Here is a 17,059-nt window from a genome sequence, read left to right on the forward strand (position 1 = left end):
GAGAAACGGCACTGCTACTCTGTTAGCGACGATGCGTGCCATCTGCGACAAGATTTTTTTGAGAGACCACATGGGTCGCGTTAAACAATCCTACCTCGAGCATGTGGTATGCTGGCAACCCTGTTCCTCGCTCGCTTCAAAAGTGGGGAAATATTTTCTTCAAAAAAAAGTGGGGAAAGAAAGAAAAAAAATTCAATTTACTATCTTCAAGTATAGCTAAAATCTGAATAACCCCTCTAAACTATAATTTGTTAAACCTAACCCACAAACTATGCAAATTAGTCAATTTTACCTCCATATATACTTACCTTTTTTTTTCTCCATACACAAGTTGAATTTTATTTTCAAATTTTGCAAGGTAGTAGTGGACATCACAATGCATATTAAATTTTTTTGTTACATATAATTTTGTACTCCAATGATTAACTTATTATTAAATATTCCAATCTATCAAAATAATAATAAAAAATTATGATGCATTTTTCTAAGATATGTTATGATGTGTGTTATCATCTTGTAAAATTTCAGCTTGAAACTTCACCTATGTATGGAGAAACGAAAAAAGACAAATTGTATTAGAGATAATTTGAACCAAAATGCATAGTTTGGAGTGTAATATGAATCAAACGATAGCTCAGGAGATTATCCGAATTTTGATTGACACCGTAATTAACAGTCAAAGTGTCACTATTCACTAGAGCGCTACAAAATTAGTGTAACATCCCAGTTTTCATCATGATTAAGGGGGAGTGTTGAAATTTATAATGCAAAATTCTAGAAGGTTCTATAAAAATAAGGATAAACAATGGCATAATTTTGGTCACCATGACAAGGTTCTAGAATGTTCCACAAGAATCATAAGAAGACAAGAAGCTTGGATATTTTCTTGTCATGGTAAAATTTAGAATTTTCTAGAATTAGATATTTATAGAGAACTTAGATATTTATAGGGAACCTCCTAGAGTGTGACAAGTGTCACTCATCCAAGAGGGTATGAGTGCCTATATAAGGAGGGTGCCACCCCTTGCCATGCCATACTACTCCACTCCATCCCACACACATCCAAGGGCATGGTAGAAGTGAGCATAGGTAGAGTGTGCTAGGTGTGTTCCTTTGTTGCTCCAATAAGGTAAGCGTCTTTATAAGTGCTAGTCTTCCGGTTAAGCTTAGTACTTAGTGTATAAGTTGTGATCCATCGAAGGTTGGCTCTGCCACCCGGGATCACAAAAGGGTCTGGGCTTCATCGAAGGTTGGCTCTGCCACCCGGAAGCCAGCTTCATCTGTTGGTAGGCTCTGCCTCCCGGAAGCAAAAGACGGCTCTGCCGTCAAAAGGACCCGGTACACTAAGTAACTAGAAGCTGACCGACTCTGAAGTGAGTTGGTGTAGATCCTTAACTTAGTAGGGCCACCTCAATTTCCAACAATCACTAAAATAAAACTTATGTTGCAATTAAACTAGTAACGTAAAATAATACTAACGTTATATGAGGTGTTACATAACTACTAGGTAAACTATTTTATACTCTTGCTTTGCGATAGTACATTCGTTCCCTCCAGTAACCAGCATACGCATGCTTGCACCTACGACAAAAGTCATCTCGTCTCTTTCCATATAAGCCTCTCGAGTCACCGTAGCATGCCATAATTAACAGACAATCATGACAGCGCCTACCTCCTTTGCCATAACTTCATCATTCCCTGGAAGCCACAGAGTACCCACACCATTGACCTTGAAATGACCCGTCATGGCAGCACCCACCTCGCCATAAATCAGGGTCGCCACGCACAGTGCCGGCCGAGATATTTTCCGCCGAACCACCTCACCCGCTCGCTCTCGCTCGCGCACGCGCGACACGCCGGCCCCACGACGGGACCGCGTACTGCCGCCGGCATCATGCCGTGCCGCCCACTCCCGCGTCCCCACCTCACCCACGCCGCTGCAGCGCCGTCGCCGGCTTTGCCGCCTCGGCGCTCACGCCTTCAGTGCTGCCACTGTTCGCGTTGACGACGAGCTGCCGCAGCCCACGCCGTCGCCCGTCCTTGCGCGACGCCGCTGCTGCTCTCCTCGCCTATAAAAGGAGCAAGGCCGTGACGAGCCCCGTCACCAGCCAAGCACACCGAGTCGCTTCGCTACACCAGCTGAACCACTCCTCCCGAGCCCAGCTCACTCACGAGACGAAGCTCCAACAGTTGACCCTCTTCCTCGAGCTGTTCCGCGCCAAGGTGAGATGACAGGCAGCTCCCCCGACCATTAACTCCACTAATAAAGGCCCAAAACACCCCCAGGCCGTGAGCACTTAATCCAAATCATTCTACCAATCAATACTGTAAACTAAATATCTCCTTCATATCAACTCCTTTTCACGAAACTCTTTTTCCTAAACTCTTCCCAAATCATATATTATCTATTCCTCCTATTTTCATCTCCATTTGAGCTTATTGCTTGCTTGTGTTTGTTTGCCGGTTGTGCCGTTTTCGCCCGTAGATCACGGAGTGACCGAGGAGGAGCCTGCCAAGGAGCCAGAAGACCCGTACCACGAGCAGGAAGCCGCCGCCGCCGACGCGTACGAAAGCGAAGGCAAGTTTCATCGACCCCTACGTGAGCGGTTGCATCCATGTGAGGACGGTTAACTGTAGCCTGAGTCTAGGATCGATTACATATACCAGTACTTGAGTGATTGAGTGTGCTCATGCATGCATCTGAGTAGTCATGCATATCCAGAACTGAGAATAGGATACGAAGGGATCTGTCTAAGACCAGGGCAGCTGGGTATGATGGAGCCGGCGCTACCGTGGTGGTAGACTGGCAGGTGAGTGCTACCGTGGTGGTAGGCTCGAGTTGACATGTTGAGGGATGATTGCTGCCCTGGTGAACCATAAGGACCGAGTTGTTTTGACATCTCACCTAGCTTACTTTCAGTACGACCACATGAGTTTGTATGGGCAAACCTTAGCCTAATCCCACTGGCTAACCTGGTAGTCGTCCGAGGTGGATATGTTTTGGGGAGAGACCTGGAATGGTCCAGACCCGAGGGTTTGGGGGCGACTAGTCGGGGTTGAGCCACGGCTGGGTGTCGGCTATGACGGAGCCGTCTCTGGACGGTGAAGTGCGTGTGGGTAAAGCGTACAACCTCTGCAGAGTGTATAATCCATTCGAATGGTCCGTGTCCACGGTATGGACAGGCTACGGTGTGGTCCTGACAACTAGTGAGCTACCTACTGGGGGTTGTGTCGGGAAGAGTTGCATACCATTAGTTGCATTGCTAATGCATTGTGCTGATTATGTGTCGTGCATGTCATTTCCCCTCCCGTAGGGTGAGGTGGAGCTTGCTGAGTACTTTTGTACTCACCCCTGTTGATTTTTCTCCAGAGGATCCTGACTTTGTGCCAGAAGACTACGAGTAGATCGTGTCCGCACCCAAGCTGATCGAGTGGAGCCGTGATGGATGAAGAGCTAGTCCTGCATGTCGCTATGCTAGTTGTTATCCTATGGTTGTTCTGTGTAGCTTTGTGTTGTCACTTTACTCCTCATGTACGTATTAAATAAAGCTCTGTATGACTCTGGACTCCACTTGATGTAATATGTATTATGCCGGAGACCTTATTCGATTATTAATACATGGTTTAGCCTTGATCTTCGGGTCGGGGCGCTTCAATTAGCGCGAACCAAACAGGGCCATAGTTGTACCTCGAGTGGGTAAATTTCTAGCAGTACAGGTTTAGTACCGGTAAGTACAATAAATATGGGTCTGTTTGGTTACACGTCAAATCAAGTTTTAAAAAAAATGAATGCCCGCATGAAGTACTAAATGAAGTATATTTATAAAAAAATTTTAGGGATGGGTGTAACTTTTCGTGACGAATCTAATGACGTTAATTAATTGATGATTTGCTACATTGATGCTACAGTAATCATCCTCTAATCACGCAATCAAATTTGCGAAATTTTTTTCAGGCAAAACCAAACACGACCCATGGACAGTAAATATCAACGATCAACGTCATGTGTTCCGCAAAAAAAGAAAAAAAGATCAACGTCATGAGCTAAAACATCAGCGTCATGTCATCGCTGAAAGAGAAGCGGACAGACCTGTCCATCTTATCTTTTGACCTCAGGACAGCGCTGCCAGTGCCGCTGGCATCGCACTCGCGGTCCACCGGCGCGGCGTGTTCGTGGCCTGTCACAGTCGGCGGCCAAAAGATGGCGGCGACGGCGGCGTGCGTGTGGTTTCTTCCGGCATGGGGCAGCGCGAACGGGGATAATAATCAGATAACGAGCGCGCCCGGCCGGGCTGGGCTTCCGCCGCGCCCGTTGTTTTGTGTCCATCAATCCGATTACAGCACGCGCGCATGCATGGTGGTTGTATTGATTCGCATGATTGCTTGCTTCGTTGGCTGCTTGGCTGCACGCTGCTTTGTATATTGCCTGTTCTCACCAAACTCTACTTGAATCCCAGAGAGATAGCTCTTATTTAGTTGACTTTAAAATTCCAAAATTTTACAAAATTTCACATCACATCAAATTTTTGAACGCATGCATAAAATATTAAATGTAATAAAATAAAATAATTAATTACACAGTTTGTCTGTAATTTGCGAGACGAATCTTTTGAGCCTAGTTAATCCATGATCGGATAATAATTACTAAATATAAATAAAAATACTATAATATTTTACACCTTAAAATTTAGGCAACTAAATAAGCCCATAGTTTTGTTGGGTGTGACCGTGTGAATTCTGGTGAGCAGGGTCCGTACAAAAAGGCGCGCAAGTGTCCAGGTTTCTGGAACCCGTGCCGAGAGCCTAGCTTTGTTGTCGTTTGATAGCTCCGCGACTATTTTCACAGGTTCTAGAAACATTGGCATGCCCAATTTCCGCGTACGCAACCAAGGTGACCCGGGGCCCGGGAATCCTGGTGCAGGAGCCGTAGTTCAGGCGCTGTTTGGTTTGGGGCTAGCACACCTAACATAAATAAAAAATGCTTGCATACTACAAGTACTAGCACTGGTTTGTGCTACACATTAGCACAAATCAAAAAAATTTGCTACATGCACACAAAGTGCTTTGATCAAATAATTACATAAGACACATTGATTTATCGAAAACATGTCTAAATAATTAGCTACATGCACGCGGGGCGCCCGAGTTGGCGGCACCCTGTCCGGAGGCTCTTTTTTTTTATACTGAGTCATGCAGGTGCCCTAATCTAGGGACGCAAAGTAACATTGGGTGTGGGCCTCAAAGACTCATCTAGTACAATTGGAGTCCGTTTGGTTTCTTAGCACATATACAACTCGTGCTAGGTGTGCTAGGGCCCTAACCAAACAGGACCTCAGGGTGGAGTCAGCACTGCAATTGAGAAACGGCACTGCTACTCTAGCGACGATGCGTGCCATCTGCGACAAGATTTTGGCCCTGTTTGGTTGTGCAGCAAAACTACGACACACGATTTTCGAGAAAAGAATCTTCAATGCATAGAGTACTAAACGAAGTTTATTTGTAAAATTTTTTCACAGATGTGTGTAACTTTTCGAGACGAATCTAATGATGGTAATTAATCGATGATTGGCTACAGTGATTCTACAGTAACCATTCTCTAATCGTGCGATCAAATGCCTCATTAGGTTCGTCTCGCGAAGTAGCGCAGGGTTCCGGAGTTAGTTTTGTAAATTGCCTTTATTTAATATCCCTAATTATTGGTCAAAATTTTTGTGCTACTCATGCTACCGCAAACCAAACAGGGCTTTTTTTTTTGAGAGACCACATGGGTCGCGTTAAACAATCCTACCTCGAGCATGTGGTATGCTGGCAACCCTGTTCCTCGCTCGCTTCAAAAGTGGGGAAATATTTTCTTCAAAAAAAAAGTGGGGAAAGAAAGAAAAAAAATTCAATTTACTATCTTCAAGTATAGCTAAAATCTGAATAACCATTCTAAACTATAATTTGTTAAACCAAACCCACAAACTATGCAGTTTAGTCAATTTTACCTCCATATATACTTACTTTTTTGTTTCTCCATACACAAGTTGAATTTTATTTTCAAATTTTGCAAGGTAGTAGTGGACATCATAATGCATATTAAAATTTTTTGTTACATATAATTTTGTACTCCAATGATTAACTTATTATTAAATATTCTAATCTATCAAAATAATAAAAAAAAATTATGATGCATTTTTCTAAGATATGTTATGATGTGCGCTATCATCTTATAAAATTTCAGCTTGAAACTTCACCTATGTATGGAGAAACGAAAAAAGACAAATTGTATTAGAGATAATTTGAACCAAAATGCATAGTTTGGAGTGTAATATGAATCAAACGATAGCTTAGGAGATTATCCGAATTTTGATTATAGTTTAGGGGAGTAATTTAGATTTTTTTCAAGGAAAAACAACTACTACTACAGTCCCGGGGAGAACTCGCCAGCCCGACCCGAGGAGAGACATCCGGGGCCGGCTGCTTGCGCATCCCGCGTGTGACCTGGGCTGTAAAGTGGGCCGATCTGGACCGCAGGGCCCATAACTCGTAGTGATGCGCCGGTCGCCGGCAGCCCGGCACACACGCGGCGCCCGCCGAGAGCGGCGGCGGCTGTCTCGGCGCACTCGGCAGGCTGCGCGCGGCGCATGCCGACAATGACAGGCAGACGCCGGTCACCGAAGGGAAAGGTGCCGGCCCGCATGGCAATGCCCGCGTGGCCGTGTCCACACTCGTGAATCACCCTTCTCCAATACCACACCAAGGCTTAGCGCGCTAGCATTCCTCACGCCGGCGCCGCCCCGATCGGAGAGAAGGGAACATGGACGCGGCCGTCTCGAATCCGTCGTCGATCAAGAGGTACGCCGGTGGAATCTCCTTCCCGCCCCGCTTCAGTTCCTGCCACCGGGCGCCGAGCGAGTTCTCCCCCCGTTGATTTCGCAGCGCCGGGTGCATTCAGGATCGCGCTGGTCACCGGGGGGAACAAGGGGGTCGGCCTGGAGACGTGCCGGCAGCTGGCGACCAAGGGGCTCAAGGTCGTCCTGACGGCGAGGAACGAGGCGAGGGGGCTGGAGGCAGTCGAGGCCATCAGGCGCTCCAGCGGCGCCGCCGCCGAGGTTTTCTTCCACCAGCTGGACGTCACCGACCCCTCCAGCGCCGCCCGGCTGGCGGATTTCGTCAGGGGCCAGTTCGGGAGGCTTGACATCCTGGTATGGCTCCCCCTTGCAGCCCGGTTAGCTCGCTGATGCGTGCTCTGCGAATTTGGGTCCCTGAATTTGGGGAATTGGGAATAGGTGCTGTTCAGATTACTAGAAGAAACACCGGCAGAGATATGCACACCTTTTTGTTCTTTCTACGTTAATTTAATTAATTTAACTTGGTATGCTTAAATATAAAACTGGCAAAACGACCTTGTACGCTGCTGTGCTGAATTTTGTTTGAGACACATCAGCAGCATTCCCAGCAAGCTGGAGTACTACTCCAATAAACGCTGTTCTCGATGCATTGTTTTTTTTTTGCTTCACAGATCCAGAAAACTAAAGTATAGGATGAAATTACTGTGCAGTTCTTGCGTTTCTGAACTTTCTCCCTTCATCACGCATTATTGTTTGAATGAAGTGATTATTTGCTGACTTATTTGCAATGCATCAGCATCACTTTTTCCCTCCTGTTGTCTGTAGATCAATAATGCTGGGATTTCAGGTGTAGACCGAGATCCAATTTTGGTTGCCAAAGTCAAGGATCAGGTACTCTTAAGTCTTAACTATAGCAAAACATCACATCCAAAGTACTCTTGCTTTGCAGGAGCAGTTTTTGAGCAATTCCCATGTAATTCTTATATATTTTTTTGAAAGGTACAATTCTCATATTTCACAATTCCCATGCTATAATTGCTGTTTCTATAGTTGTTTGCTATTGTCTCTCAAGATGTTGAGGTGTTATGTGAACATCTTCGTTTGAGATTGACAATCCTTAAGTTATTCAATTCAGCAAGCCAACCACCATGTTTAAGTGAATTGCATGTTAGACAGTACCTTCACCTAAAACCTGACTATTTACTGAATCACATGATTATATTTCTAAGCAATACCAGAAAACTAGAAGTATCTGTGTGATTGAAGAATAATAAAAATGTTTATTCAAGGACAGGTTGAAGGCATGGATGTGAACCAGAGAGTTGAATGGATGAGAGAAAATTCAAAAGAGACATACGAGGAAGCTAAACAATGTATGAGGACGAACTACTATGGTGCCAAGATTGTCACGGAGGCACTACTTCCCCTTCTTCAGTTATCCTCCTCCGGAAGAATTGTCAATGTTTCATCAGGCTTTGGGCTGCTGAGAGTAAGTCCTGTAAATACCAAGCTACTGCCTTTTGCAGGTCATTGCCAAGAGCGTTTTGCCAGAATATATCTGCAGACTGCAGTAGCATGCTTGGATGCCTCCCTTTTGTTTTGGGTTTATTTATTTATTTAGAATATATCTGCAGACTGCAGTAGCATGCTTGGATGCCTCCCTTTTGTTTTGGGTTTATTTATTTATTTATTGCGCAACAACAAATAGCCTTTTGGAGAAGCATTCTTGTTTGTGTCCACATTCCACAATTTTCTTTCAGTGACCTTTTTCTTTTCTTTTCCTTCAATGGTGGTCTCTATATTACTACAAAAAATTTAAATGGTGTCAATGAACATTTCTACTGGGAGTTGCATGCGATAAAAATGTACACTTTGTTTCGGTCCACTTCCCTTGTTCTTGTTCACTTTTAGTTAATGAAAATCGTACCTTTTCTTTTCGAGCAGAACTTCAACAGTGAAGAACTTAGGAAGGAGTTTGATGACATTGACAATCTCACTGAAAAGAGACTGGAGGAACTGTTGGATTTGTTCCTAGAAGATTTCAAGGCCAACTTATTAGAGGCACATGGGTGGCCAGCAGGTGGATCTTCAGCCTACAAAGTTGCCAAAGCAGTTTTTCAGAAACGAGGAGCTGAAGCAGGAGCTGAACGACGTTGGCAGCCTCACCGAGGAGAGGCTGGACGAGCTGCTGGACATGTTCCTGACCGACTTTGAGGCCGGCAAGGTAGACGCGCGCGGGTGGCCGGCAGCATTCACGGCGTACAAGGTGGCCAAGGCGGCCCTGAACGCGTACTCGAGGATCCTGGCGGCGAAGCAAACCGCGCTGCGCGTCAACTGCGTGCACCCCGGCTACATCAAGACCGACATGACCATACACTCGGGGCTCCTGACGCCCGAGGAAGGCGGGCGCAGGGTGGTGGAGGTGGCGCTGCTGCCGGAAGGCGGGGTCACCGGCGCCTTCTTCGAAGACGGCGAGGAGGCGTCGTTCGTGTGACGCCTTGTGGTGCCTGGTGAGGCTTGTGGTCTGGCGTTCAGATTCAGAATAAGGACGAGAGCTGGTGTCTGGTGTGTGGATTACTGCTGAGCTGCGTACAAATCTGAAATTGAAATGTTAAAAGAGTACAGCTGATGAGTGATGAATCGTATATAGAGATGACACAACTGCTGAAGTGTTTCTTGCAGAGTTGCAGTAGCAGTGTTCGCATTTGCTTCGGCATGACGTCACTGCTTGCCTCAGATTCAGCTCCGCGACAGCGGCTTCCGTAGTTTATGGCTTATCCGGCTATTGGTGTTTCCGAATTCCGACGATACCCCATCGTTGACCGACTTTTACAATTTTGTAAAACTTGGGCGATTTTCTCCGCCGGACACGTACATAGTCATCCAGAATTCATGATGAAGCTAGAAACTGGGGGTCTTGCCTCGTCGTCTGCCTCACACGTGCACGTATATGTGAACGTGTCGTCGTCTTCACGTGTAATATTCTCTCCTGCGTCGTGTTCACGTGCAATTTAGTAATTTATCTATACAGAGGAAACAACCAATAAAAAATCGCAATCGCGATCTTCTGATCTCCATGACTTGTTTGGAGCTGAGTTCATGGAGCACGCTCATGGGGGGAGCCATCTCCAGTGAGGCAGTGACCCAGATGACCCAAACACGAGGCATGTCCAGGCCTGTTTTCTAAAAGAACGAGAAAAGCCCAGTTAAGTTTGAGATCTCGTTAAGTTTAGGCTCAGGCAAGAAAATCAGCAGCCCAAGCCTAATTCAAAACTTCCAGTTGACCTCTCCGCAGCCAAGCCTGGCCCAAAATTGTCGCTGGAAACAACTGGTCCGGTCCGCTATGGGCCAGGCTCATTTTTCTCAGGACATGATGCCACCATTTAATCACTGAGGGTCTGTTTAATTTGGAATGAAAAGAGGAATGAGAAAAAAAAACGCATAAACTGGATGTACGTGTAGTAGGAAAGATAGAGGACTTAAAAGAAAAAAAATTCAGTTTATATTTTTGAACTATCACAAAAGTTTAATATTTTCAACTACAAAATTGGATAATAGGGTTCGTCCAACTGTTCAAACAAGATAGTTTCAACCCCTTTTCAAAGGTGATTTTTCAGTTTAAAAAATAAAAATACTCATATTAACATAAAAAACATAAATGATTTATTTAAATAAAAAATACAAAACATATACAAGCATTTTCTAAAAATATAACATATCGATATCAATATTTTTCTAAAAATATAACTTATCTATTGCCATTCTACCTATTCGTTTTTTGGATCCAATATTTTCATATTCTAAAAATGTAGTTATGCCTAATGTTTCTAAATAAATAAGAAATATATCACCCATATATAGGTTATTACATTTTTAGAAAAAAATATTATATCAACTTTATATTTTTTAATTAAATGAATTAGTTTCACTTTTATATCTAACTATAATTTTTATTTTCCAAAAATAAAAATATAAAACCACTCAAATTTGTCTAATTTCGATAGTTGAATGGTCTCTATCATCTAGTTTTCTAGTTGAAGATTGAAAATCAGACTACTATATTAATTCGAGGTGGAAATAGATAGAAAAACAATAATAAACTCTACTTTTTATTTATTTCATTTTGTATGTTGCTTCCTTTGATTTATTTATTGTTAGTATTTGTATAAAACTGAGCTCTGAACTCTTTTTTTTTTCCTTTCTGGAAAAAGAAACCGTGTTGGCCACACATGCCATTCAAAGCTCTTTTTTTAGGACGTGCCATTCAAAGCTTTAGGATGGAAGCCTCTTCCCTGAATTATCGCAAATATAAAAACTCCGAGGTAGTCGAATGAGAGGCGTGGCAGCGGGAACCAAACCACAGACGGAGCCAACGGAGCATCAAGTATATCTTGTTGCGCCATCTCCGATAACATTCGTGGCGGGGGAGGCGCGTGGGCAGCCCGGACACGTCAGCTGAAAATCTATTGCCCTGCGATCTTGATCGGCCGGCTCACGGCAGTCAAGTAAAATTTTTCGCAGCTGCGCGGTGTGAGTCGGTTGACCACCGAACAGTGCCTTCAGTTGCCACGTGCCCCACTTGAGCTGCCTCTGTGTTGCGTCCCGGTTTGTGGGCGTGCTCGCACTTGGATGGAGTAAGTGCTGCGGCTGCGTGTTACCTGCTCTTCTTTTCCTCCTCCTTTTCCTTCGTCTCGCTTTCTGAGTTTGTTACCTCCGCTGGTTCCTTTCTTCACCATTGCTTTCGCCACTGGCTTCGAGCTTCGCTGCTTTTGCTCCTTTGGTTCTCGCCATGTAACTTTTGTGCGGTTAGTTCTGATACTTCCACTGCCAGAAAACGGCTCATTCGTCCCTGCACGTTAGTACCGGTCGCATTTTAGTCCGGATGTGGTGACCGGTACTAAGTATCGGAGGAGCGGTACCGGGCGGAAAACCGGTACTAACTGGGAGTTCCCGCCCGGTATTAATGTAAGTTTTTCTAGCAGTGTTCGTTTGCTTAGGATACTGTCTGTCCTTCGCTACTACTTTCAATCCGTCTCCTCCTCCCCTTTCTTAAACAAGCTGCCATCACTTGCACCGGGATATCTTTCTCCAGCTGCAGCTTTTCACGTTTGCTGTTCCCGCGTGCTTCTGCTCCTGCTTTGACCACCTAAAGCTGAAGATGGTATATGGGTTTTGTTCTTCCCGTTTCCTGATTTATTTCCTCCATGGTCAGGTGCTCCATGGGGTCTACGGATTATATTCCTATTAGCTGTTCGTCTGGACATTTATCATCCAAGTGGATCTTCCACAACACGTAGACCGTACTTCTTCACAAGAAGTTTAACATAATAAATACAGAAGAACTATACCAACTTATCCTAAACAAACTCGCATTTGCTATATATATATTGCTAGCAGTTCCAAAATACTTCTATTAGAACAGTCTTTTTAAGTATTGTCAACTTGCGCGCATGGGCGCGCGCTAATCACTAGTGAAACATATACAGAGGTGCCGAGCATAGGGTAGTTAGTTGCATTGGTTCGAATCATAGAATCAGCATGGGTGTTCGTTTTCTTATGGGATATATAGTTTCAAACAAGAATAATATTTCCTCCATGTGTTCCAATATATAAAAACCACTATTAACTTTTCTTGGTGTTTCTTAGCTGTGACCACTATTTTTCTGTTATAATAATATTGTTGCAATATCTAACAGAAACATGGTATTACTTAGTACTTGTAAGGAAAAATAAATCTCTACCTATATGGCTTTTATATTTTGAAACTAAATATGTTTTCAAAACTGACGGGGGGCAGCAGCCCAGGAGGATCCATCCTCCTCACATCAGGCTTTATGGTGGAAAGCTCTATGGCAACCGCAAGTTCCTCCCAAGGTGCGTATTTTTTGGTGGCGTGCTATCGATAACTATTTTCCAATTAAAGCTGAACTGAAAGGGTGGCACATTGAAGGAGAGTTTCGACCCTGCTTGTGGTCATCCGGTGGAAGATCTATATATCACATTGCTGTGCAGTGCCCTCCCGCGAAGCAATTAATTCTGGAAGGCGGCAAATACAATCACAGGATGTAAGCTACCCGACCCGCGCCCAGTATCATGGACTAGTGGACATGTGGGCTGGAGAAGGGGACCGTACTGAAAGCGGCAGCGCAGCGCGCTCTCGATCACCAGGATGACGACAATGGCATGGGCAACTGTCCGTGCCTGCTGGCTGCTGCCCTCCCAAACACACAACAGCAGGCGACTGGACCAACACCGCACAGAGCTGCTGGCCGGTGGCGAGTCGCCATCCAATGCTGGTGAATCTAGGATTTTAGTTTAGGATGATCAAATAGAACAATATTTTTAAATATTTTAATAAATATAAGTCAATCTAATCTGGTATCTTATTTTTTACATTTCACTTTCTCAATTAATTATCAATTGATATATATAAAAACAATTAATAACTACTAGTAGTAATAAATAAGATCGAATATGAAAAATAAAGTGATGAAGCTTTTTGGGTCAAATCTTAGTGCGGGCCGGAGCCCACCCGGCCCATTCCTTTAGATCCGCCCATGGCTATTCCACGTTTTATCCAAGTGATCGGCCAACCGGTTGATGTTGACTTGCAACCACCAAACTAGCTTAGCTATCAGAGGAAGAGGCTCTTGCTGTGTTGGGACACACTAGTCTGGACCCAGAAGTGTGCCGAGCAGACAACCAGATCGAAGCGACTCCTATCCTGTTGGTCGATCGAGGAGATCGTGGAACACGCTCATGGAGGGCACAATCTCCAATCCGCTGGGCACAAGGTGCGCGCCACAACTCCATCCCATGCCTCGTTCCTGAAGCGTCGGAAAATCATATGAAATCGAGCTCGGGGTAGCTAGGATTCGCTGAGCCCCGGCCGGCCGTTAACTTGCTGCGCTACTCGTTGCTGTTGGTGCGACGTTGGCGTAGGATTGCCGTGGTCACCGGCGGGAACAAGGGGATCGGGCTCGAGGTGTGCCGGCAGCTGGCCGCCAGCGGCGTCACCGTCGTTTTGACGGCCCGGGACGAGACGAGGGGCGCGGACGCCGTGGAGAAGCTCCGAGAGCAGGGGGTCGTCGGCGTCATCTTCCATCAGCTCGAGGTCACCGATGCTTCGAGCATCGCTCGGCTGGCGGAGTTCCTCAAGACCCGTTTCGGGAGGCTAGACATCCTGGTAAGTTCACGTTCCCCATTTCTGATCTTTCCTTCGCCACTGCGATCGATTTGCTCGCCTATCGATGCCCAAAGTGCGAGCACAACGTGATTGCTGGGCATTGTGGTTTGCAGGTCAACAACGCTGCCGTTGGCGGGATCGAGCCTGTAGACGATCCGTCTTTTGGTCCAAAACCCGTGGGCGAACAGGTAAGATAGGGCGCTCTGTCGGCATCTTCCCCTGTCCCGGCCCTGAAAAAAAAAAATCCCACTAACTGGTCTGTGCATGAAACAGTTCGATGGCATGGATTGGCACCAGAGAATTGGATGGATGTATAAAAACAGCCGGCCGACCTACAGCACGGCGAAGGAGGGCCTGCAGACCAACTACTACGGCACAAAGCACATCACCGAGGCTCTTCTGCCCCTCCTGCAATCCTCCTCCGACGGCAGGGTTGTAAACGTGAGCTCCGGCTTTGGTTTGCTAAGAGTAAGAGTCAAAGTTTCCATCACCCTACTTCAAATAAATAGGAAAAATCAGTCTGAGATATGAACTCTGACCAAAGCTTCTTTCGTTTGCCTGCCTGATGCAGTACTTCAGGAGCGAGGAGCTGAAGCAGGAGCTGAACGACGCCGGCAACCTCACCGAGGAGAGGCTGGACGAGCTGCTGGACACGTTCCTCAAGGACTTCGAGGCTGGGGCGCCCGCACTGGAGGCTCGCGGGTGGCCGGACGAGTTCGCGTCGTACAAGGTGGCCAAGGCGGCCGTGAACGCCTACTCGAGGATCATGGCGAGGAGGCACCCGGAGCTGCGCGTCAACTGCGCGCACCCCGGCTACGTCAGGACCGACATGACCAGGAACTCGGGGCTCCTGACGCCCGAGGAGGGGGCGAGCAATGTCGTGAAGGTGGCACTGCTCCCCTCCGGTGGGCCGACCGGCGTGTTCTTCGCGATGGGGAAGGAGGCGTCGTTCCTCTGACGGTGACTTAACACTAGCCACTGCACGTGCGGCTCTGTTAAAGTCGAATAAACTATTGAAAATTTATCTGATTCATTCAATGCCATTAAAATTTAGATCATCTCATCGCTGCCATTGAAATTGTATCATCATCCCTTCAAACCTCGGTAGCACATAGTTTCGGGGTTCAACTTCTCTGGAACCGAATATTCTAGGATTTAACAGTACTGTACTTGTTAGAAATATAGACAGTTTTCGGTATATTTTAATTCCAAATGTTATTATCAATTTCATGGCATAAATAAGTGATATTGTGCTAACAAAATATGTGCTCGTGTTCATTTTATTTTCACTAATAAACATGAACAAAATAATAAACCAGAATTGGTTTATAGTGTACACTAAGGCGGGACCAGTGCGGAGGCACCGGATGCGCCGTTCCCATGACTGGACATTGTGTCGGTCAGGGCTGTTCGATGTAGCCGAACTTAGTCGATGCATTGCAGATGGCCGTCGGAAAATAGTCGAGACGATCTTGATGTTCACTTGGGGAACATAGGTACGGCCACCAGGAAGTAGAGGACGTAGGCGTTCGGCCACTAGGAAGTCGAGGACGTAGACGTTCGTTCGGCCACCGGGAAGTAGACGAAGTAGTCAATCAGGGAGCGAGCAGTCGCGTCAAGACGCTCCCAAAAATCTGATTGCCTCGGTATCCCGAGCAGGATCTCAGCGTTGCAGAGGTTTCGGAGGCCTGCTCTCGCCAGAACTGTGCTCGCAGCGCTAGCGACAGGGATTGCAGAAAGCAGCTGAGGGAGAAGGGAGATGTCTCCTAAGCAGGAGTACCTGAGAGCTTGAGAGTGTTGTTTTAGAATGAGAGGGGCTGGTCTCCTTTTATAGTCGATCCTAGAGGAAGGAGGGATGAATCTGAACACCTCTAGGCGCAATAATGGCCATCAATTTGCACCATTAACCGGTCATCAATCCTCTAATTTAATCGCTATTTATTACCCAGCCATCACTCTCCACAATTACAATATGGTATTAACATCCTCATGACTCCCTAGCATTAGTAGTGAGGTTTAATTTTTTCCATTGAATTATTGAATAATTGGGCTAAAAAGCCCCTCATATTCCAACATTCCCACCAAGAATTTCAAGCCACACTAGAAATGCTCTCATTCCCTCATTGATATACCAGTATTTGACAGAGACTGTTAAGTTGAACTTCCATCTAGGACAAAGGCTACACTTATTCACAACTGTACAATAGACTATGCTTTGAATTGCCAGTCTTGTGCAAACAAGTTTGACCAAAACCCTACACTGGTACTAGGCTGCATAAGCATCCCCGCGGTTTGGAGCTTATAAGTCATTCTCCAGGCCTTTCATGAGTTTCTAGAGAATACCCAGTTCTCATAGACTATGACTAGTAGTCATACTCATATAGGTGTGTTCCTTTCAGATGTTCTGTAGGACAACATCTTTGTTTCAAGGAAACAACTCATTTGTTTTAAAGAAACCACTGGAACACATTAAGGTACAGACCAACCTGCCATACAGATTAGAAGAGAAATACACCTTATACACGGAATGAGCTTTTTTACAAAGGTTCTCTTCTCTCAGTCAGACTTTAGTTTGTTTCACCATCCTACTTCACGGGATCTCCGATCACATAGGACATGTTTCCACTATAGAATGACTCCCGTGGGTTTCAAGCCCAATTCCATAAATACATTGTCTATCACATTCCGTGAAAGACCCTTTGTAAACTGATCTACCAGATTTTTAGCCGTCTGAATATAGTCCAAGGCTATTATTCCGGAGTTTCTCAATTTTCTGACAGATTTCAACCGCCTTTTCACATGTCTTGATGACTTCATGTTATCCTTTGGACTGTTCACCTTGACAATCACCGTTTGATTGTCACAGATCATTAGAATTGATGGTATCAATTTTTCAACTATCGGCAAGTCCATAAGGAGCTCACAAAACCACTCAGCCTCAACAGTGGCGGTATCTAATGTTGTGAGTTCTGCTTCCATAGTTGACCTCGTTAAGACGGTTTGCTTGCAAGACTTCCAGGAAACAGCTCCACCACCAAGT

General features: G+C 45.5%; 1 protein-coding gene across 1 annotated transcript; it reads left to right on the forward strand.

Annotated features, from left to right (window-relative positions):
* The first annotated feature begins 6,612 nt into the window (after positions 1-6,612).
* Positions 6,613-15,258, forward strand: LOC120681237. The gene is made up of 11 exons (XM_039962751.1): positions 6,613-6,837; positions 6,938-7,187; positions 7,659-7,724; positions 8,128-8,322; positions 8,778-9,044; positions 9,100-9,321; positions 13,506-13,627; positions 13,776-14,019; positions 14,133-14,207; positions 14,293-14,487; positions 14,591-15,258. The coding sequence occupies exons 1-11, from the start codon at positions 6,800-6,802 to the stop codon at positions 14,975-14,977; spliced, it is 2,061 nt and encodes a 686-aa protein (XP_039818685.1). The 5' UTR covers positions 6,613-6,799; the 3' UTR covers positions 14,978-15,258.
* The last annotated feature ends 1,801 nt before the right edge of the window (positions 15,259-17,059 follow it).

This window comes from Panicum virgatum, chromosome 7N (genome assembly GCF_016808335.1).
Source record: "Panicum virgatum strain AP13 chromosome 7N, P.virgatum_v5, whole genome shotgun sequence".
In the NCBI taxonomy this organism is placed as follows: domain Eukaryota; kingdom Viridiplantae; phylum Streptophyta; class Magnoliopsida; order Poales; family Poaceae; genus Panicum; species Panicum virgatum.